The sequence below is a fragment of the Nematolebias whitei genome, chromosome 4, assembly GCF_014905685.2.
Source record: "Nematolebias whitei isolate Nwh7 chromosome 4, NemWhi1, whole genome shotgun sequence".
In the NCBI taxonomy this organism is placed as follows: domain Eukaryota; kingdom Metazoa; phylum Chordata; class Actinopteri; order Cyprinodontiformes; family Rivulidae; genus Nematolebias; species Nematolebias whitei.
In genome coordinates, this window is record NC_056501.1 from 32,177,258 (window position 1) to 32,201,104 (window position 23,847).

General features: G+C 40.4%; 2 protein-coding genes across 2 annotated transcripts; one reads left to right on the top strand and one right to left on the bottom strand.

The window, feature by feature from the left end:
- Positions 1–7,713: 7,713 nt before the first annotated feature.
- Positions 7,714–12,178, bottom strand: eif4ebp3l (eukaryotic translation initiation factor 4E binding protein 3, like). Its single transcript, XM_037675982.1, has 3 exons — positions 11,761–12,178; positions 10,285–10,461; positions 7,714–8,268 (listed from the first exon to the last, which is right to left on the bottom strand). The coding sequence occupies exons 1-3, from the start codon at positions 11,891–11,893 to the stop codon at positions 8,240–8,242; spliced, it is 339 nt and encodes a 112-aa protein (XP_037531910.1). The 5' UTR covers positions 11,894–12,178; the 3' UTR covers positions 7,714–8,239.
- Positions 12,179–15,527: 3,349 nt separating this feature from the next.
- On the top strand, positions 15,528–23,332 carry acsl4a (acyl-CoA synthetase long chain family member 4a). The gene is made up of 15 exons (XM_037675983.1): positions 15,528–15,591; positions 17,290–17,813; positions 17,899–18,076; positions 18,154–18,263; positions 18,868–19,006; positions 19,117–19,267; positions 19,467–19,590; positions 19,730–19,801; positions 19,921–20,060; positions 20,174–20,346; positions 20,843–20,917; positions 21,008–21,196; positions 21,317–21,431; positions 22,381–22,538; positions 22,666–23,332. Exons 2-15 carry the CDS (start codon positions 17,457–17,459, stop codon positions 22,821–22,823), a joined length of 2,139 nt encoding a protein of 712 aa, XP_037531911.1. The 5' UTR covers positions 15,528–15,591; positions 17,290–17,456; the 3' UTR covers positions 22,824–23,332.
- The last annotated feature ends 515 nt before the right edge of the window (positions 23,333–23,847 follow it).

Genomic DNA, 23,847 nt, shown 5'->3' on the forward strand with positions numbered 1-23,847 from the left:
TATGGAAAACAAACAAGCGCCAAAGACAACATTTATAACTTTTAAAGTGATTATTAAAAATGTTTACTCCTCAAATGTTTGAGTCTTAGAGTCTGCAAGAGACCTGAGACTGGGACGGAGATTTATCTTCCAACAAGACAATGATCCAAAACATAAAGTCAAATCTACAATGGAATGGTTCACAAATAAACGTATCCAGGTGTTGGAATGGCCAAGTCCAAGTCCAGACCTGAATCCAATCGAGAATCTGTGGAAAGAGCTGAAGACTGCTGTTCACAAACGCTCTCCATCCAACCTCACTGAGCTCGAGCTGTTTTGCAGGAAGAATGGGCAGAATTTCAGTCTCTCTGTGCAAAACTGATAGAGACACACCAAGAGACTTGCAGCTGGAACTGCAGCAAAAGGCGGCGCTACAAAGTATTAACACAAGGGGGCCGAATAATATTACACGCCCCACTTTTCAGTTTTTTATTTGTTAAAAAAGTTTGACGCATCCAATAAATTTCATTGCACTTCATGATTGTGTCCCACTTGTTGTTGATTCTTCACAAAAAATTCAAATTTTATATCTTTATGTTTGAAGCCTGAAATGTGGCAAAAGGTTGAAAAGTTCAAGGGGGCTGAATACTTTCACAAGGCACTGTATATGCTTCCATTAGGTAAAGTTATTAAACAGCATGGGATACATTTCCATTGTTATGCTGATGACACACAGTTATATTTGTTCATTAAACCCAATGAATCCAATCAGCTACCTAGACTACAAGCGTGTCTTAAAGACAAAAACCTGGATGACCCTTAATTTTCTCCTGTTGAACACAGACAAGACTGAGGTTTTGGTTTTTGGACCTGAGCACCTTAGGAATGAATTTTTCAGTCTTTCTCCCTCCTTAGATGGCATTAATCTGTCCCCCAGCTCTAATGTTAAAAATATTGGTGTTATTTTTGATCAGGACATGTCTTTTAACACCCACATTAAAAACTTTACTAGAACCTCCTTCTTCCACCTGCGTAATATCTCTAAAATTAGAAACATCTTATTTAAAAATGATCCAGAAAAACTGGTCCATGCATTTGTCACGTCTAGACTGGACTATTGTAATGATTTATTATCTGGATGTCCAAATACTTCTTTAAAACATCTCCAGTTGATCCAAAATGCTGCTGCCAGAGTCTTAACTGGAGTTAGTAGGAGAGATCATATATATCCAGTTTTAGTTTCTCTCCATTGGCTCCCTGTCAAATCCAGAATAGAATTCAAAATCTTACTTCTAGCCTACAAAGCTCTCAACAACCTAGCTCCATCTTATATTACAGATCTTATTGTTCTATATTTTCCAAACAGAGCACTTCGCTCTCAGGCTGCAGGTTTACTTGTGGTTCCTAGAATTTACAAAAACAGAATGGGAGGCAGATCCTTCAGTTTTCAGGCTCCTCTCTTGTGGAACCAACTTCCAATCTCTGTCCGTGAGGCTGACACATTATCCAGTTTTAAAACTAGGCTTAAGACTTTCCTTTTTGATAAATCCTATAGTTAGGGTCGGCTTGGGTTTCCTGAGCTGTCCCTTAGTTATGCTGCTATAGGCTTAGACTGCTGGAGGACAACTGACCACACTTTTCACTCTGCTACTGTCTTTACTTACTCTGCTCTACCTGTTTTGTATTTGTAATTATTTTTCTATCCTTAACATGTGTTTTGGTCTTTCAGATACACCTGGACCTACCAGTCTGTGTTCGTCTGTCTCTCCTTCCTGTCCTCTCAACCAGCCGGTCAAAGCAGATGGCCGCTTGTCCTGAGCCTGGTTCTGCTGGAGGTTTCTTCCTTTTAAAACAGTTTTTCCTTTCTACTGTTGCCACTGTGCTTGCTCAGGATGGGAGACTGCAACGAACTTGTCTGCTGGATTCCTTAGATAGAGAACTTTACTAATTAGCTTTTATGTGAATGTTCCTGTAAAGTGCCCTGAGACAACTTTGTTGTGATTTGGTGCTATATAAATAAAGTGAATTGAATAAACCATAGAGCTGATAAATGAAAACGAGGTTGATAATTTTATTTTTATTATGCGATCAATTGATTTATTGTTTATTGTGACAGGCCTAGTTGTTTTGTTGTTTTTACAGAACTGGGAGGACAAGTTTGAATTTATTGTAGAGTTTCTCTGATACACACAGGCTCAAAGATAAACACACACCCCCACCAGGAAGTTGGGACCATTCCAGAAGCTCGATGTTAGGATCAGAAACCAGCTTTGATGTGTTCAGGTTCATCATCCTGTACGAACATCCAACTGTGCCCAACTTTTAACTGTCTAGCTGCTGATTTGAGATGAACAATTTGAAAGTGGTCCTCCCTCTTCACCAATGCAGTCAATTTGTGCAAGGGACCATGCCATTAAACTACCGCCACCGTGCTTGACTGAAGGCAGCCTTCTTAGGTTAGAAAGCATCTCTTTGACTCCTAAAACTTGGAGCTTCTTCCTTGGTCAGCAGCCCTCTTAAAACCAGCTTCCCTGTGGACAGGAACACTGACGTTCTGTGAGCTTTGCCTTGCCCTGGTCTGGTCCTGAACAGCCTAACCGTTTTTATTTTCATCAGAGAATCCGACAATCTAATGTTGTCAAACAAATGTTTAATGCTGCTAAAAGAAGCTCCCAGCTGCAGTCTATCATAAGAAGTTGTTAGATGTTTGCCTTTTTAAAATAAATCTGAGAACGTTCAGCTCTGCAGTGACTTAGCTGAATGAATCTTTGAGCCTCTGTGTGCATTTCGACGCTACTGAGCCACAGCCACCGCAGATGGAATAAAAGTCTCATCGTAATAAGTTCAGCAATATGTCAGAGGGCATTAAAAACAGTAAAAAAAAACACTAAAAGTAGAATGTAAATTAAACAATCCGTGTAACTATATACAGCATAACTGGATGATGTTGCAACATATTGCACAACAATGTGCACATTCATGCCTGTGTGTGAATTGGGATGAAACTTAAAACTCAAAAGTGTGGCAAATTTCCAAAAAGTTTTTTTTTTCTTTCTATATAAATACAGCACAATGTCTGGCCTGGAGGAAAACAATACACCAGTAGTCAGATGAGGCAGAACAGAGACTGTTTTCAGAGAGAGAGAGGAAAAAAGAAAAGAGTCAATAAAACGTAATGCCAAAATGTTTTAATGTTTCTCTTTCCAAGTACTGGCTAATATTACTCTAATGATAGAGTGTACTCAAATACTAGAAGTCCATGACGTTAAGAGCTGCTTGTGTCTCAGGTTTGGTGTCAAAGTGCAGCAGAAATCGAGGGATCGAGTTATTTCATGAGCTGCTTTGTTACTCATGAACTCACGCTGAAAGACTTTTGGCTGCGTCTCCAGCATGTGCCCAACGTGAAGCGTGTTCATCTATAGAATCACATGTTGACACCCCCACCATCCATTTCCAAGCTGATGGATACCTGGAAGCAGGCTGCGTATTTAGATTGTTACCCTGACGATGTTTACCCCGAGCATGTGCTCCCTGGGCTTCAGCTGGGAACTAAAATAGAGCCTCGGCCTGTCTTTGGCCTCCGATGGGGCTCGCATGAGTTGACGGGGTTCATTTTAAGCAAGACGTGTCATCTGCGACGAAAGAGTTTCCACAACACTTCACGTCTGTACACGATTCAAACTGAGAAACAATGAGGGATTACGTAATCTGGATTTTACTAGCACAATGTTTGGTAATAAATTAGTATTGTTGGATCATAATTCGGTGATTTGCTCCAGTGACTTTCAAACAAGCTCGTGTTTCACTGTCACATGCTCAGTAAGCGACACCCTATTTAGACCCACTCCCACTCGAGTGTTACAGCTGCTGCAATGAAGAATTCTTCACATGAATACATGGTTTCACAATAAAACAAAAAAAAAAAATTAAAAACTGTGTCAGTTAATTATAGAAAATCTGTTTAGATCAACACTTTGTTTTGGTGTCAGTTATCCACAAACATACTGCAGTGAAGTTAAATGTATGGTTCTGCTCGATCCGTTTTATTACCTGCTGCCAATAGGCAGGCTTTAACGCGTTTGTATGCGTGTTTGTCTGTTAGCAAAATATCTCATGAACCTGAGGACGGACTTTAATGAAACTTTCAGAATATAATCCAATAATAGGTTTCTGCAGCTGATTAAATTTTGAAGTTGAACATCTCAAAATGGCTGCCACAGCTACCCCACCTTGGTAAACACTAAAATGACTATAACTCAGTCAGTTTTACAGAAGTTGAGCTAAGTTTTGGTGTGGACGTAGCTTAGAGTATTCCCCAACAAATTTTCTGAGCACAAACTGATTTGAGTACTGTTTCTATTTAAGACAAGTAAATATCTATTGGGATCAACGTTGTCTGTTAGCAAAATATCTCATGAAACAATGGATGGATTTTAACAAAGCTTTTAGGAAAGGACCATTAGGTCTACCTATACACGTGATTAAATTTTGAAGTCATTATCTTTAAAAATGGTCACCACAGCTAACCAAGCTTAGCTTATAGAAATTTGGCTATAACTTGGTTGATTTCACAGAGACACGGCTGAAACTGTGTGTGGTAGTAGCCGATGCTCGTCTCCAACACATATTCCAAGCTCCACTGAAACTTGCTGAAACTCTTAAATCGAACGTTTGCATTACCTGTTCGTGCGTTAGCAAAATACTTCAAGAATGTCTGAATGCATTTTGTTGAAACTCTCAGAAAGTGTCTTTGTGATAAATGTTGCAACGCAGACATTAAATCTGTGTTTATATTCATAGACGACATGTGGTGCTACATCGCTAAATGTGCATTTGTTAATAAAATATTCTCTTTGACGTGCATGCCAGTGATTAAATTTGGGCTTTTTATACGCATGCACGTGGAGTTTTTGGCCTTTGTGACAAGTACAAGGGAAATCCGTGGAAACACAGGCCAGTCACGTGTTGCTCATCAGTTACCGGGCACCTTCTTTTCCCTATTTTTGTACATAAACAGCACAGATAGCAGTGACCTTTAACCCTGAAGTTTTCTTTTATAACCTTACATTATGCTGCTGGACACAAACCATCATCTTCAGAAATAGTTGCACACACTGACTTGATTTAAACCTTAAGAGGTGGATCGTGTTGAATGAAGAGGCAGTTTCTTGCTTGTGAGGCCTTGGGGACGGGAACAGCAGCGTAAGCCTGACCTACATCATGAAGCCACACGTGGGGCGCAGAACAGCTCATCGAACCTGCTCGAGACGAACCTCGACGTAAATATCTTTACAATCCACAATCTGAAATAAACACATAGGCCACAGATGATTCGAATTTGAAATTGGAGCTGCACGTCTGGACAAAGATAAGTCCTCCTGCCCAATGAGACGATGTGGTTTTGCTATGTGTGGAGCGCAGCGTGCAGCTGCCAGCATTCTTGGAAGACCTGGCCTTCCCCTGCTGTCAGTGATCTACAGATCTGGAACGAGCGAGCAGCCGCGGCCGCGACCCTGCTGATACACGGAGAGATAAAACAGCAAACAAGTGCTGGTCATAAAATTAGAATATCATGAAAAACTTCATTTAGTTCAGTAATTCCGTTCAAAAAGTGAAACTTATACATTATATTCATCCATTACACACAGACTACTGCATATCAAATGTTTATGTATTTTAATGTTGATGATTATAACCGACAAGTAATGAAAACCCCAAATTCAGTATCTCAGAAAATTAGAATGTTGTGAAAAGGTTCAATATTGAAGACACCTGGTGCCACAGTCTAATCAGATAATTAACTCAAAACACCTGCAAAGGCCTTGAAATGGTCTCAGTCTAGTTCTGTAGCTACACAATCATGTGGAAGACTGCTGACTTGACAGTTGTCCAAAAGACAATCATTGACACCTTGCACAAGGAGGGCAAGACACAAACGATCATTGCTAAAGAGGCTGGCTGTTCACAGAGCTCTGTGTCCAAGCACATTAATAGAGAAGTGAAGGGAAGGAAACGATGTGGTAGAAAGAAAAAAGTGTACAAGCAATAGAGATAACTGCACCTGGAGAGGATGGTGAAACAAAACCCATTCCAAAATGTGGGGGAGATTCACAAAAAGTGGACTGCATCTGGAGTCAGTGCTTCAAGAACCACCATGCACAGATGTATGCAAGACATGGGTTTCAGCTGTTGCATTCCTTGTGTCAAGCCACTTTTGTACAAGAGACAGCATCAGAAGTGTCTTGCCTGAGACTGCAGCTGAGTGGTCCAAAGTTATGTTCTCTGATGAAAGTCGATTTTATATTTCCTTTGGAAATCAATGTCCCAGAGTCTGGAGGAAGAGAGGAGAGGCACAGAATCCACGTTGCTTGAGGTCCAGTGTCAAGTTTCCAGTCATTGATGGTTTAGGGTGCCATGTCATCTGCTGGTGTTGGTCCACTGTGTTTTCTGTGGTCCAAGATCAACGCATCCGTCTACCAGGAAGTTTTAGAGACTTCCTGCTTCTTGCTGCTGACCAACTTTATGGAGATGCAGATTTCATTTACCAACAGGACTTGGCACCTGCACACAGTGCCAAAGCTACCAGTACCTGGTTTAAGGACCATGGTATCCCTGTTCTTAACTGGCCAGCAAACTCGCCTGACCTTAACCCCATAGAAAATATATGGAGTATTGTGAAGAGGAAGATGTGATGCACCAGACCCAATAATTCATAAGAGCTGAAGGCCACTATCAGAGCAACCTGGGCTCATAACACCTGAGCAGTGCCACAGACTGATCCACTCCATGTCACACCGCATTGTTGTAGTAATCCAGACAAAAGAAGCCTCAACTAAGTACTGATGCTGTACATGCTCATACTTTTCATGTTCATACTTTTCATGTTCATACTTTTCAGTTGGCCAACATTTCTAAAAGTTTGTTCAGTTATAATCATCAACATTAAAAGACAAACATTTGAAATATATCAGTCTGTGTGTAATGAATGAATATAATATACAAGTTTCACTTTTTGAATGGAATTACTGAAAAACTTTTTCATGATATTCTAATTTTATGACCAGCACCTGTAGATGAGTGGTCTAAAGATCTTCTAATTGTGGTTTAATCCTCCTGGTGTGTTTATTACGTTTTGTGTTCCCTATCAAAAAAATAATTAAAACAGATGAGGGTTAATAGAAGAGCAGAAGTTGTTTCTGTTGTATCTTTTTAAAAACTTACTGTACATGAAATTTATAGGACTAACATTTAAAACTGAATGCTGCATCAAGATAAAAGTGATAAATCACTTGAATTAGGCAGTAACTCGTCTAGCTTCACTGCTTAAAGTCAACAGATGAGCCGATTCAGCCCGTCTGACTGGAAATCTGTCAGAACACTAATTCATTAATCGTCAAGTCACGAGTAAAATGAACACAATGAAACATTCACTCCAAGCTCTACTGTAAATAAAGTAAAACTGAACCAAGCTCTACTGTAAAAGTAAAACTGAACCATGCTTTTACAAGAATTAAGATTGTGTGAATAAATAAATAAAGATAATCCTGTTTTAACATCCGAGAACAGGACACATTTTATGCATACAAGACCTGCTAGCACCAATTACATCATCGCCTGCTTTAATGGTAGCGGTGATAGAAATACTAAGTGAAGACACATGTAGGACTCACGCTGTGGATTTCTGAAACGCAAAATTACTAAAAACTGATGGGATGGAAATAAAAAGACAACACCTGACGGTTCACAATCTTTATTTGAAACGTTCACACCTCGTCGCTCTCTCCATACAAAACAAAGCAAGAGCTGATTTTCAGTAGGAACCCAACCTCTACCCATCATAATTAAAGTTTCACTCCCTGTTTCTGGGGGAACAGAAAACGTTCTACGCCCTTTTCTACATGTCTTAATGTAATCTTCCTCAACTTAAAATATTGGCTGCATGACAAGTTTCTTATTTACAAAAGATAAAAAAGGCAACTCAAATTAGACTTCCTACTCGTCTCACAGCTGCTATGAAATAGTTGAACAACCAATCAACCCGATGTAACAATTAATACCCTTTTTGTTGTTTTAACACTTTCCTTACAGAGTGAAAAAAAACACCCTGGTTTAATTATTTTTACGTTTCAGTTCCTCGCATTATTTTTTTTTTTTTTATAAAAAAAGGTGAAAAAAAAAAAGCTTTATATGTAATGCATTAGTCATTTATGACTTAAGGCTTTTTAAACAAATAACTCTCCACAGGAGGCAATACTGGTGCTCAGATGTCCATCTCAAACTGGCTGTCATCTGTAGGAAAAAAAACAAGACAGGAAAAAAAATAAAGCAAGTTAGACTAAAAATGGCAACATTTGACTATAAACTCTCCAACACGACCACACCCCAAGTGACCACAGAAAGAGAGTCCTCATCTGGGAGACGTACAACACGCCGTGTTTACCAACAGACTTACAAGACAAACTGACTATTCCAAGCTTCTTGTTCAAGGAGGGGGCTGCGCTGATGAATTTATACACAAAAACCTTTAAATCACTGGATTATAATCCCAGGAAGTCGTCATCTTTAAAGAAGCCCATAACAAATACAGTAGTCCCTTGTTTATCAAAGGGTTTCCATTCTCAGCCCCCTGTGATAAGTGAAAACTGAAGTAGGAAGAGTAGTACAAGTAGACCTGCAACGATAAAATTTTGCTGGGCGACCGTCTCCGAAATTATTTTGATAGATGATATTGATTGAAATTTGGCAATAAATCGTTATTATTGTCAAATTTAAGAAGAAATGTTTAATTTGTTTTGCATGTAGTACCTTTTTTGACCACCGGATGGTAGTATAAAACTGAACCGAAGGATGGCTAGTGAAGGAGCGAGCAGCGAGTAAGAAAAATGGGAGGGAGGCCCTTTGACGCGACATGGGCTGTCTTTCCTTTTTTTTCTGTTCTGAAAATGTCGGACGCTTGTGTGATTTGAGCTCTTTAGCATGGCATTTTTCACACAAAGCTTTTAATAAAAAATAAAATCAGTAAACAAGTTCTCAGCTTCTTTTTGCAGAGAAAACAACTTTTTACACAAAGGCACGGGTTTCAAACATGAATTTTAGCGCTTCGACAACAGTTTTTTTCCCCCCCGAAGTCAGCCTGTTAGCTTAGCTCGTAGCTTAGCTGCTTTTAACGATTAAAAAAAAAAACAACAACACAATTTTGGATTGTTAAGATGAATTTTACAGTGAAAAGAAGGGGTCAGTGAAGAGCACTGGAGTTGAGCCTTTTGTCATCCAGTGTCCTCAGTAGAGAGAGAGAGACATGAAGAAAGGATAAAGCCAATAAATGAAAATGAGGTTGATAATTTTCATTTATCATGGGATTAATTGACTTATTGTTTATTGCAACAGGCCTAAGTACAAGTAGTAGTTTTGTGTGTGTGTGTATATAATGTGTGCTGCTGTTATTTTGGTACATTGTTTTTGTACCATTAGTGTATTCTTAGTTTTGTGAATGTAGTATTTCTTAGTTCATGTCTCAGATCTTACCGTTTTTCTTTACAATTTGTATTTTTGTTGGACATAACTGGGACCCTATGTACATAGTTTCATTCCACCTCATGTGATGTGAATGACAATAAAATAAATATTATCTAATATCCATCTATCCATATTTTTTTTATTTTATTTATCAATTAAGGTGTTTTAAATAATGTTTCTAAACTCTAATAAATGAGCATGTCATGATCCCTGCACCCGTGGGCTGCACACAAGTGCAACAGGTGCTAAATAATTTTTAAATTTTATTTTAAATAAAACTATCCATGCCAATCGTGTGGCTCATCCATCAATCAGCCAATTGTGTGTCATGTCCAATCTTATTTTGAAAAACAGTGAAAGAGTCTGCGAAAGTCGAACCGCAAAGCAGCGAGGGACTACTGTACAAGTAAGTCAGCAACGCAGAGGCAGAATTGCTTAAACGGATTTATCTAAAGTTAAAATTGAGCAGACAACAGTACCGGTATGTATACTGATCAGTAATCAGTAATGGGTGGCCTAGTTTTAAAAGTACCACACTTAAGAAATCATAATCTCTAAAGCAATAAAACACATGACTGCTGTCACTGCAAGAAATGTTTAACTGCTAGAAGCAAAATAAGTCATGGAGGATTTAAAAAAAAACATTTATTTGATAATAATCGCAAATTCAAAAGTAGTTGGGAAAAACTGACTCCAATCTAAAATACTTTTTATTTACATTTTGTTTTGTTTTTACTTTCGCACAGACCTCTCATTTGTTCTCCACTTAAGAAGCATTAAAGAAATCACCTGTGATCTCCTTCTCCTCCTCTTCTGCCTCCTCTTTGAGGTCCTGCAGTTTCCCCATGGGGTGTGTGGCCGGTACCGTTACCCCAGGGATCTGAGGCAGGCAGCACGGGGGTGTCCGGGCAAGAGGGGAGTTTCGGCAATCCAGCAGAAACTTTCTGTCGTAGATGATGCGAGTACCTGCGTTTCATAGGAAAAATTAAGAACGTGTGATGCTTTTAATGTGGAGTAAACACCTCCAAAAGCAAAAACAGAAATTAAAACTAAAGCTCAACTTAAACTGCATCTCTACAAATAGATGCAAAGATTTAGTCTTGGTTTTAAATGATAACTCCTGTGGAGGTTTGAGACTCTGGCAGCATGCTCATGCTCGTTAAGATGACTTTTTTTAAACCCTGCAGCCGTCACCTGACTACCGTACTAGTTTGTTTAAAAAATAAAACAACAACTCCAGCTCTAGATTTAAAAACATGTTGACATGTTTTCAAGCCGTCATCAATTCAACCAGGGCCACATGCAATCAAGCCTATAAAAGCCTTGCTGTGACGACGTGCAACAGGACACGAGTTAGGAGTGGTCTGTTGCTTATAGTCTTCTCGACTGGAATTTGAACTGTTATGTACAGAATCAGCTCCGCTGTGAAAAAACATCTTATGTAACAGCTGGGTTTGTCCAGGACAAAGAAGGGGATGAGCAGACAGGAGTGAGTCTTGTAACGAGGCTAGAGTGCAATGTATAATGGTTATATAAAAAAAGGTGGGGTTCCTCCAGTAAAACACACCATTAACCCAAGCTGTGCATGTGGTTGAATGCATGTAAAAACCCAGCACTGGCACTTCCTGTGCAATCCACTTTAGAAGCAAAATAAATACCCCCCCTCCTCCTCCCCCATCAAATTTGTACATAAAGTTCTTCAGTGTTCCTCAAACTCAAGATAGGACAGCCTCCAACCCCACCATCCAGGCAGAGGCCAATCAGGCTGCTGTAATGATAGACATGTACAGCCTCCTCTAAAGTCACGAGCTAGCTGCTTTTGTCTCCAAACAGGATGTTTAAGGCCAAAACGACCGTATTGTGGGAACAAAAGTTGTTTCAGGGTCAAATTAAAATGCATTTTTTTTAAATATATAAATGCAAAACACGTGACCAAACAGAACACAGCTGCCTCTAAAACTGTAAACTTTTACTGTAGATCTTAAGAAGTCTGTAGAAGCACACAAAGAGGATCCAACTTTGGGTTTTCTTTAGTTCTGCCATGTTCTTGGTTGGATTCATTCCTAAACCAGAGCCAAACTAGTTCCTGCTTCGTGCCTTTACTGTACAAATGGTATTGTTCGCAAGTTCTCGCGAGAGTTTATCTTGGAGATTTCACCGTTTTGCGAGTAGCCCCTCGAATTTTTGTTAGGAGTCGAGTAAACCTAACCAAAATGTTTATTTTCCCCTCCAATAAATAAAATAAGACGGCAACGATCGTTTTACCTCCAGGCGTGGTGGAGAAGAGAGTCCCCCCGGGAGTCTGGCTGTAACAATCCGGCAGTTGTGACCAGTCCTTCAGGGTGAGGACCCGGGTTGGGATGGGGCAGCTTTTAGCTTGTTTTGTACCAGTCGACATGTTTCTTTTGACGTGGGAGACAAGTCTAAAAAGTCCCGTCCGAGTCGCAGTTGTGTCTCCTCACACAGCTTTCCGTGTGCAGCGATAACGTCGGAGCTTGTAGCTTAAAGTAAACTTTAACCCACCTGAGCGCGTGAAGAGCTAAAACAAGCTAGGAGTTTAAAAACCCGATGATGTCCGTCGTCGCGCGCAGCTCCCAGACGCTACCACCATGTGCTGCGTTGTATTTGTAGCACGCGCAGCTGCAGCAGGGCGGCCGTTGTGTTTTTGTGCTGCTGCTCAGTGACACGTGGGGCCAACGGTCCTACCGCGCGAATGATTTGAGCACAAAGACAGGCCGCGGGGGCGGTGATAACACTGTACAATGACGTGTGTGGCTAATAATTTAATAATATGTATATATACATACATATATATATATATATATATATATATATATATATATATATATATATATATATATATATATATATATATAATTTGACACAAATTAAACCCAGAATATCTCCATGGTTCCTCATTCCTGCCACTGTGCAGCAGGTGCACTCATAAAGGTGATGAATGCTTTTGGAACAGCCATAAAAATAAAAACATTAAAATCCATTTAAATCAAAAAGATGGATATGAAACCAAGTTAAAATATTAGCACAACATTTTTTTGTTCTTATATTAAACTTAATATGGTTAAAAAGATGTAAGTGAAATTTGTGACCAGAGCCCATATGAGTTTGTTTACCTATGGAAACAGTTGAAATGGGTCAGCAATGATGACGTCCATTTATGAGCCGTATGGAAATAAGAAGTCCAACAATTAATGTTGAAATATTAATCTTACCGGTGTAGCAGAAGTTTGTGTTTAATGCCAAGGTCTATCATAATAGTACTCCAACACCCAGCTTGATTCTCCTTAATTAGTCTCGACAGTTTTCTTTCTTTCTTTCTTCTGTTATTTTATTTTGCATTTAACAGCAGATTCACTCTTATATTAACACCTAAACATCTCCAAGATCCTACTTTTGTCCAATGCCACCAAGTTTGTTTACCTGCACAGACTAATGTGTCAATCCCATGATTCAAGTTTCCACATTTTCACACCTTCATTTAAAGATTTATAAAGCTCTGAATGAAGATTTTTTTTTTAAGCTTTGCTTTAAATTGCATGTCAGTATCTCTGGAAAAAAAATACTGTTCTAGTCCATTTCAAACTGCACCATGTGTCCAGCATAACCTTTTTATGTTTGAATTCATGCATTCCAGTGAGTACCTTTAGCATCAAATAAAAACCTGAGAAAATAAACGTGTCTTTTTAGCTGCTTTTTTAAATCTCGGTAGAGGGAGCACACTTGATGTGGTGCTCTACGGTACAGGCATGATCTCCTTTTCGCAGTATTCTCGAGTGTGAACTTTTACAAAGAAGCTAACGATCTAGAATTTGAATAAAGGCAGGCAAGTTTATTATGGCAGATGACAAAATAAGAAGTTACATCATCTAACTTGGAGGTGATTAATGCAGTCTGTTCTTTCTTTACCAGACTAGACTTTTTTAGACAAAACATTTAAAACATTAGTCATAAATGAACAAATATAATATGATTAATCTGTTTACAGTTATGTCCTCGTTTACTGAACTTATTAGCTGTTTATATTATCTAACCAGCAGTAGTTGTTATTTTGTGGGAAAGTTGAATCTTTGCTGTAGAACATGCTTGAAAACTTTCCCAGTGGAGGGGAGCTCCCTTTAATAAACCTGCTTTCTCATTCTTCCATGTGTTTTGAGGGTTTCAGTTTACATCAGCCACTCATAATGTCAATCTCTTGATAACACTGCCCCCTATGTGTGATATGGTCAGAATGAGGAAAGCACGTTTCTCATGAAATGCTCATCCCTACAGGGCAACATCCATGATCCTCTTGGTTTTATGGTGTTTCTTACTGAGGTCATAGTATGAACCTGTTGCACACGGTATACAATCAGAATTTGTTTAGGGAAACCAATGGCACTGAAGCGCTTTTTTATTTGACCATATAATGATATTTATCATTGTTTTACTGTTTGTACATCGGTGATAGATGTAGCAATCCCATGCGAGTGTAAACATCAGGGAGAAGAAGCACAAGACGCTGGAGACATACCAAGGGCTGAAAGAGGAAATACACAAGTTATGGAGAGTCAAAGCGTCAGGAGACCCAGTGGTCATTGGAGCACTTGGTGTATATATATATATATATATATATATATATAAAAATATTCATTTTGAAAATACTGGCATTGGCACACCAAGGTCAGTGTTATTTTATTTGATTTTAATTCACTAAGAATAGTAAATCTGGAGATTATAATCAGTTTGTATAATGCTTTTTCTGCAGTTCTTTCAAAAAAGATGTACTTTTTCCTTTTCGACCTCTAGAGGGCGAAACTGATGTACATTTGAGGTGGATGTTTATCTGGAAATGTATCGTTTACACAAGTACAGCAATTTTTTTAGACATATTGGCCTTGTACACTAACATTGAAACAAACTTTATTGAAGTGTTCATGTATAAATTTATAAAAAAAAATAAAAGCCCACTTTTAATCCAAAAAATTTAAAGTCAGGTCCTCTGGACAGGTTCAATAAACAAAAAAAAAAATTGTAGAAACGTTTCATCTTTCATCCAAAAGGCTTCTTCATTCTGAGGAGCTGTATTCAGCTCAGTCTTATAAATAGCACCTCCACACAGTGGATCAACCAGTTTGTTGTTGACATCCAGAACTAGCTGTTCACATGATCAAGAAGGACCATCAGCCTAACACTTGATCTTTGGTACACTGATGGCTGCTTGCTATTCACAGGGGGCTGAGCGATACTAGCAATAACAGCATTAAACATGGAGGCCTCCACCCCTGTTTAATGATGGACGGGTTCTCTTCACAAAGATGGCCTCCTTTACTCCTCTCTCAAACCATCGTTCCTCTCTGTCCAGGATGTGAACATCTTCATCCCTGAAAGAGTGACCGCTGGCCTGGAGATGTGTGTAGACCGCAGAGTCCTGGCCTGATGATGTTGATCTTCTGTGCTGGTCCATCCTTTTGGCCAGTGGCTGTTTTGTTTCCCCGATTTAAGACTGATCACGGCCCTCCTGACACTGAACAGCATACACAACATTACTCTGTTTGTGCCGGGGGACTGGATCTTTAGGATGAACAGAGCAATATTGTCAGACCATCAAACACCAGATTTTTTTGTAATTAAACAAAACTAAATTAGAATGTATTTTTTAAGAATAGTAAGCATAACCAAGAGAGACATCCCAGGGACAGACTCACTTCTGGAGCAATGTACTGTTTGGAGTCCCATCATGTCAAAAGCAAAAAAAACCAGACAGATCATAAATTTGATAATATTCTTAGGGAAATATCCCATAAATCATACACAAAGTTTGTTTTCTCATGTTCCATATGTTGATAACTGTCGTTGTAATGTTTTACTTTTAATAAAGATTTTCATTTAAAAAAAAAGGCATCACTCACTTCCTGTTGTCATGCTGACGTAGTAGGAAAAAAAAGGGGGCCAAATCCACCTCGGCTTCTTATTGGCTGAGAAATATGGACTCACATGACGTAATAGTTCCGGGTTCCTAGACCTCAGTGAAAAGGTAACTTTCGGTCATTTCTGATACGAGGCACGACAGACTGACTGTGTTTTCCTTCGCTCAAGGTAAGAATGTAACGAGGTTCGCAGAGTTAAGCGGGGGTATCGTTCTCTAGCTAAAACTTTAATCTCATTTCTGCCTTTATCCGGTGGTTTCACCGTGTGTGAGTTAATTTGTTTGGACCAGTGAACAGGTTGAATCCGCGCGCATCCTCGTGCGTTATTCGAACGGAACCAGCTGAGGCGGCTTTTGTGTCATCACCCGCCTGCCGCGGTCCCCGCTGTTATCATTGTTAGACCAACGACATCTTGTTTCTTCTCGTTTTAACGGCGGGAATTTCCGCCGCCGTCATCTTTTTTTTTTTTTTTTTTAATTCTCCTAATGGCGACTATAATAGTTTTAAAAGTGGATGGTAAAAAAAAAAAAAAAAAACAACCACAAGCCTGGTTACTCTTGGTTTAAAACGTTTAAATTATACGATTTGTACCATATCCGCCTTAAAGCGGACACTTATTGTTGCCATGGAAATGGCTCATCCATGCACGTGCGTCTGTTGCGTTAGCTGAGTAACCGTCTGGATTGTTCTGTTGGAGACCGGTCACTTCCTGTGAACCACACGATGTGGGTATTTGAATGTTTGCGGATGCTCTGTTGTAAGGACAGTCGGTTTGTTGCACACGCGTGCGTCATCATTTAATGTCGTTGCACAAGGTTTTTTTTTTTTTTTTCCTAAAATACTGAGAGAGCTTTGACCTGGTAATCCTGATGTGAATCATTTTCTGAAGAATGGTGCAATCAGGATAAGGGAGGCCCGGTCAGAGAGATCTGCTGCTCTAGTTTTATTTAAGATGTTGTGAAAGCTAATACCACTTTACTAACCTTTTTATTTAACCAGGCAGATCATGGATCTCTTTTGCAACGGAGGCCTGGTCTCAATATTTGTGAAACTGAACACATTCTCACCATCTTGAATTTGGATTGACCGCAGTGATCACATTCTAAAATACTCAGATATTCCACATCCTATTTGAGAGCTGTAATGTATACATTTACATGTTTGCATTCCTGTTCCTGTGTTGCAGACGCACTCGTTCGCTTAGAATCCAGACATTTATCGGACCGTTATAAACCCCGCTCTTCTTCCTCCTCCTCCTCCTCATTGACAGGCTGAGCTTGCCCTAAAGTGGCCTTTCACTGGCCACAGAGTGGGGTGAGCCTCGGGAGTGTCGTCATTGGTTGTCTGCATCTCTATCACAGCGGCCGTGATCATTGGATAGTGGTCAGTCTGCTCAGAGGGGGCATGTCTCCACCGCTTCGGTCCTTGGTGACCTTTTAGATGACCTGCTCTTTTTGTAGCTGGAAAGACGGGTGTTTAAACAAAAATGTTGAATGAATGATTCACTCAGTAAGCTGTTGATTTAATCAAACGCTGAAAGCCGATTGAGTTACTGAGACTGGGGCAGAGCAAGGAGGAGGTAAGTGATGTGACTGAGTGTAGTATCAACAGTATATAGTAGGGCTCCAGGTAGGATTGGCTGTAGTACTTTTCAGATACAGCTTGTTGTTGGTATTTCACTTTTAAGTTTTAAGGAACAAACTATTACGAGTTCTGTATTTTTTTTTTTTTTTAAATGTGAAGTCTGTCGTCAGACAAAGTTGGTTCGTCTTTCAGCTACCTTTTTGAAACCACTGTTTAAAAAAAAACACATATTTTTTTAACTTGTACCATTTTCCTGTTGTTTTTGTCTTTATCTCGACTTTAGCTGACTCAGCGGGGACTTTGGACCAAATATTTTTCACAAGACAGCTGTGTGACCCTTAGAAAAACAGTCTGCTGTGATTATTCTCAAAAACAACTGCGCTCAGAAATCTTTGGTTTAAGAAAAACGAGGCTTGCCAGACTTCGACTGCTGCACATTCAGAGGCGAGCATGGGTGCGCAGTTAGACTCTACACTCCAGTCTGTCCTCCTCCTGCCAGTCCACTTTTTGATATGGCTGTACTCCGTCCTCTCCTTCCTACCTTGGTATTTCATCACTGGAGCTGGCCAGAAGAAATCTCTGTCCAAGCGTGTAAAAGCCCGCTCCACCTCCGGGAGCCCGGAGGGTCCATACCGCTCTGTGGACCACTTTGACTCCCTGGCAACAGAAGAGTTCCCAGGCATAGATACACTGGATAAACTGTTCAGCCATGCTGTGCGGTGTTTCGGACCAGATCATTGTCTTGGCACCCGGGAGGTACTGAGCGAAGAGAACGAGATTCAGCCCAATGGCAAAGTTTTTAAAAAGGTAAGAAGGTTCATCCTTTTTTTTTTTTTTTTAATGAATGATAATAACCAAACTATCATGCTGAAATAGATATTTCTGGTTGTAGCTCATCATGGGAGACTACAGTTGGTTGTCCTATGATGAAATGGACTCCATAGTGAGTAGTTTTGGCAGTGGACTGGCAGCTTTGGGGCAGCAGCCCAAAAGCACCATTGCAATCTTCTGTGAAACCAGAGCAGAGTGGATGATCACAGCCCTGGCGTGCTTCAGGCGCAACTTCCCCTGTAAGTACAAACAGCATGTTCGGTAAATGAACGCACTAATAATGTTCCCAATCTGAAGTTTTCTGTAATGGTTGCAGTGGTGACTTTCTACGCCACACTGGGAGAAGACGCGATTGCATATGGTCTGAACGAGACAGGAGTTTCTCATCTGGTTACCAGTGTTGAGCTGCTTGAGACCAAACTGAAAGTGAGTTGATCTCTACCCGCCCCCCATACCAATGAAAAGAAGCAGTGATCAGGCTTTTCTCATGAAAACGTGTGTCTAATTAAGTACATCATGAGCTATTCATCTGAGACTGACCAAAAATGTCATAACTGGAGAGGAATGTGTACTTATGCCTGAAAGAAAGAACGACTTCAGTAATCATGGAAATGTTTTCAGGCGCGACATTAATTTGTTTTTCATTTTAAACGCACCGTTTTAAAACGTTTCAACACTGAAACGACTTCAGCACTTAATTTCATCACTTCTCAGCATTCACTGATTAGGATGCTGTGTGTCCATGGATGGGTGATTGTAGCGTGAATGCAGAGTTTCCAACACGTTGGATTAACTTTAATCAACATCTGATTAAAGTCTGTATCTCGATGTCAACAGTTCTGCATAGAATACCCCCAACAAAGTTTGGCCTGGTTTTTGCAGGGAGTTTCTGTAATGTTGATGGGACACACAAACAGATTAATTCAGTGTGATTTCAAAGCAAAAAAATTCACAGCCTGGCAGTAGCATAGTAGCTTCACACAAGGTTAAGGTCTGTGTTGTGAACCTGTCTGTCTGGTTTTCTGTGCAGAAAGTGCTGCCAACGATCACCAAACTGAAGCACGTGATCTACGTAGACCAGAAGAAAATGAACACAGAAGGCTACCCAGCAGAACTGTCCATCCACAGCATGGAGGCTGTGCAAGAGCTGGGCTCACTGCAGGAGAACAGTGCGTATATGTCTGAATTACTATGGGGGTGTGCTTTTTAAGCAAATCCGAGGGTGGTAAAAACAACCCTCACACATGCAGTACCATACAACAGCTGCTTTGTCTCGCAGTGGAAAGGCCAATTGTGAAGCCCCAGCCTTCTGATCTGGCTGTGGTGATGTACACCAGTGGTTCCACAGGCAGGCCCAAAGGAGTCATGATAGTTCACAGTAACCTCATTGGAGGGATGACAGGCCAGTGTGAACGAATCCCTCAACTGGGGTAAGTTTCATGAGTACATGGATTTTAAAAAATCTACTGAATTTGTAGCTGAAATGCACTTTGCCTTGGAGATGACATTTTTCAACTCAGCGTGACGTTAGAGTAGCTTTCAACTTGTAGTTGGTGTGTATAGAAAACCTGTGGTAACTGGTGGCCTTAATTCCCCCCACCCCCCGTCTCTCTCATTGTGTTTTGACAGACCTAAAGACACTTACATCGCCTATTTGCCCCTGGCTCATGTTCTGGAAATGACGGCTGAAATCTCTTGTGTCACACACGGCTGCCGGATTGGTTACTCATCCCCTCAGACACTGTCAGACCAAGTAAGAACCATGACTGTAACATTATATCTGACTGTAATTATTCATCTGTAACTGCTCGTATTTGTACACGTTGTTTGTGTTGGATTACTCATGGCGTTATCACTGCATGAATCAGTTTTTCTGCTTCTGTTCCCCTTAGTCCACTAAAATAAAAAAGGGAAGTAAAGGAGACTGCTCTGTGCTCAGACCCACCCTGATGGCAGCTGTGCCAGTAAGAGTCCATCCTTTTATTGGATCAGTTTTTTTCCCCTTCTTGCTTAATTTGGAGTTTCTACTCATTTATTTTTTTCTTTTAAATTAAAATAAACCGTTTTTCTCTTTTTTAAAAAGGAAATTATGGATCGAATCAACAAGAATGTGATGAGCAAAGTGCAGGAAATGGGCTACATTCAGAGGACGCTGTTTACATTGGGCTACAAATATAAACTGGAGCAAGTCAAGAGGGGCTTTGACGCACCGCTCTGTAATTTGTAAGAAACCTGCTTTGTTTTTTTTTTCCTCCTTTAGTGCTTCCTTTATTAGCATATCATTTTTAGATTGCCCTAAAATCAGTCTGTAATCGGATGTATTTATTTTTTGGCAGCTTGTTGTTCAAGAAAGTGAAGAAACTTCTGGGTGGACGGGTGCGGATGATGTTGTCCGGTGGAGCCCCCTTGTCCTCGGCCACTCAGAGGTTCATGAATGTGTGTTTCTGCTGCCCTGTGGGTCAGGGCTACGGCCTCACAGAAACCTGTGGAGCCGGCACCATCACTGAAGGTGTGTTGATTTTTTTAAAACACGAGTTGTTCGTCTAGAAGTCAGCAATGAACTCGTCAAAAACTGATTCTGAAAAGTTGTTTTTTGTTGTCTTAGTGATGAAGTTGCCTTCATCTAGCAGATGTCAAAGCAAAGCCGGGATTGTTTGGCTTCACAATAGCAGGAAGATTATTTTTGTGTGTCTAAGCAAAAAGCCAAAAAAACTTCCTGAAAGGGACTTTTGAAGGAACGTTGATAAAGGCTGGATGTGTTTATGAAACTAAATTGGGATAAATTTTCACGTAACTGGAATAATTTTCTTTCATGAATGCTCACTTTAGTGACTAACAAGTAGTTAGGGTAACTATGGAGTGTTTTTATTTGTTTACATATTTTAGTTTTATATACACGCCCTTTTTTATGTGTGCATGTTTAAATGGATAAACCCGAAGGATGTGACTGTCATGAAAAGGGTTTGATGAGACGGTAAAATGACGCTCCCTGTCTGATCGTACAGTTACAGATTTCAGCACCGGTCGTGTTGGAGCTCCTCTGATTTGCTGTGAGGTCCGACTCAGGGACTGGGCTGAGGGTAAGCGTGTAAAAACATGTTGAGCAGCGCAGAAGATGTTTCCTAATTGTGAGGTAAAAATGTGTGATATTTAATCCGTGCGTCACTCAGGTGGCTACACGTGCCAAGACGAGCCGAATCCTAGAGGGGAGATCCTGATAGGCGGTCCCAATGTCACCATGGGTTACTACAGGCGCGAAAGTAACGAGCAAGACTTTTTTGTGGACGAGAAGGGACAGAGGTGGTTCTGCACCGGTGATATAGGGGAGGTCTATCCGGATGGCTGTCTACAAATTGTGGGTGTGTATATTCGTTCCAACTCGGTGCTAATCCAGTGTTTCCAAAACACACACTGCTTGTAGTTTCTGCACAAACTGTACGGCCCATCTGATAACCAGGTGCTCTTATTGTCCCATGTAGATCGGAAAAAAGACCTGGTCAAGCTGCAGGCCGGAGATTACGTGTCTCTGGGTAAAGTCGAGTCAGCTCTGAAAAACTGCACGCTCGTAGACAACATCTGCGCATACGCCAACAGGTGAGTAAGTTGCTCTGAATTACAATGAGACAGGCCACACAGTTCCAAATGCAGTGAACGCCATCAAGGACACGGACACCAACGAAACGGTGACACATCTGTGTATAGAGCCAACAAGGCTGCGTTTGCTTTTACTGCAATTTTGTAAGAACTCGTGTGCCATCCGAGAACAATACCTCCCTTTTACTATCATAATCTTATTCAAACAACATGTGGACAGAAGATAATTTGTTTGCATAAACAAAGGTCCTGCAGGAGTGTGAAGGAAAATGTGCGGCGTGGAAAACGGTAACCGTCATCAGACTCCGGTGTTCTCGAGTTACGATACATTTTCTGTTGGGATGAAACCCGTTCAGTTTATTTATATAGTGCCAAGTCACAACAGAAGTCATCTCAGAGCACTTAACGGAACAGGAAAGAGGAACAGATGCACATCAATCATCATCTTCATCAATTCTAGGTCTTTCATCCAAACAGATCCAAAGCAAAAAATTATCTGGAAGCACTTTTTTTTTTTTTTTCCTCCTTTGTTTGAAATATTCAAAGTCTGGCTTTTATTTCCATTTTGAGTACCTGTACAATAAAAGGCCTGTTAATAAAATAAATCAACAGAAGATTTTTGCATGTAGTTTTCTTAATTTTTATCCTAGATAATAATTGAAAAAATGGATAATAATGTAGATATTGAGTTAAAATTTGATCTGGTCGTAGACTGATCCCCAGCATATACGGTGAACAGATCACACGGAGTCTGTTTAAAACGTGCACGGTGCTGAGCGATGTGCATTCCTTGGATGAAACGTGTTTTGAATTCTGTATCAACTGCACGTTGATAGACGTTTTCTATCCATTGCACCAAATCTTCACCACATGAATTAAACAATTGTAAATGTTTCTACTGCAAATTTGCTGATTTTAATTTTGTTAAACCTTCCTCCTGTTTCTACAGCGATCAGAACTATGTGATCAGCTTCATAGTTCCCAACCAGAAAAAGCTGACGGAGCTGGCTAAGAGCAAAGGCATCGAGAGACAATGGGAGGACCTCTGCACTCACCCCGAGATGGAAAAAGAGGTTCTGCGAGAGATTAAAGATGTTGCTGCTAAAAGTAAGAGCCGACTCTGATTACTTGCATCTTCAACTAGACCGTTTGTTTAAATATCTCTGTTGTCCAGATGTTGTGATTTTTAAATTTGCTCATCATGAAGGTTTTCTTCCTCTGCTTGACCATGTAGTTAAACTCCAACGGTTTGAGATTCCAGTTAAAGTCCATCTGAGCCCAGAGCCGTGGACTCCGGAGACTGGTCTCGTCACAGACGCGTTCAAGCTGAAGAGGAAAGAGCTGAAGAACCACTACCTGTCCGACATCGAGCGAATGTATGGAGGGAAGTAGAGGGGTTTCACCACGACTCTGTAATATCGCCAATACTGTTCAGTTCTGTAAATAGTTTGACCAAATTCACAAGCGGGGACTAGCCTGGAACTTGAGTTCATTTTAGATTTCCAGTGTGTAGAGCCACAAAAAGTCAAAACATTTTAGCACGTATGTGCAACAGCAGGCTACTGTGACATAAACCCTACCGTCCAGTTTTTAGTGAAAGGTTCGTAGATGCAAGACTTTGTCCACATTAGGTACCGCTACATTGGTTGTTGACCAAAGTGCCTGAGCGGCTCTCCTCTGTCCAGTCGTACACACACACACAAAAAAGCAGCTTCACGTTAGATTAACTGTTGTGACTGATCCTGGTAAGGCCACGTGGAGATCTGTTTCTTTTATGTATGGGAAGAGAGCAGACGCATTCTTCCAGAGCAAACGGAGGCGTGAAGAGCCCCAGCAGTGTTCTGGTTTCCAAGCCAGTAAAAGATGGTAACGCTGGTACTGAGCTGAAGGCTGCTCGTGTATTCAAATGAAAAACGTCTTTCATACAAAAGTTAAAGCTGTACATAGTTGTAGCTGTGGATCCATTTGTGCTGCTCTTTGTAGAACTTCTGATGGTCTTAGAGCTGCACTGAAGATGACAAGTCTTAATTTATTTTTAAATAAATAAATAGGGGGGGGGGGGGGTGTCCTGAAACATTCACAGCACATAACTGCCATCCAATCAGAAGTGTCGGCTCTTGTCGTCGCAGATAGAAACATGCCTCCGTGGTCCAAATACTCGTGAAGCTGGAGCGCAGACGTACCTGTGCCTTCAGGCTGCAGAGCTTGTGCAGTGGAGCCAACAGAAGCTTCACACACCGATGAACTGCCATGTTAGATTTACAACACATGTACCATGTCCACTGACACACACTTATTTAAACAGCAGCAGCGATCATGTTTGTTTACCCTTTTTTTTTTCTCTCTCCTTTTGTTGAACCACTGATGTTTTTATAGTTGCTTTTTGTTATTTATTATTTTGTTTTGGTAGAAGACT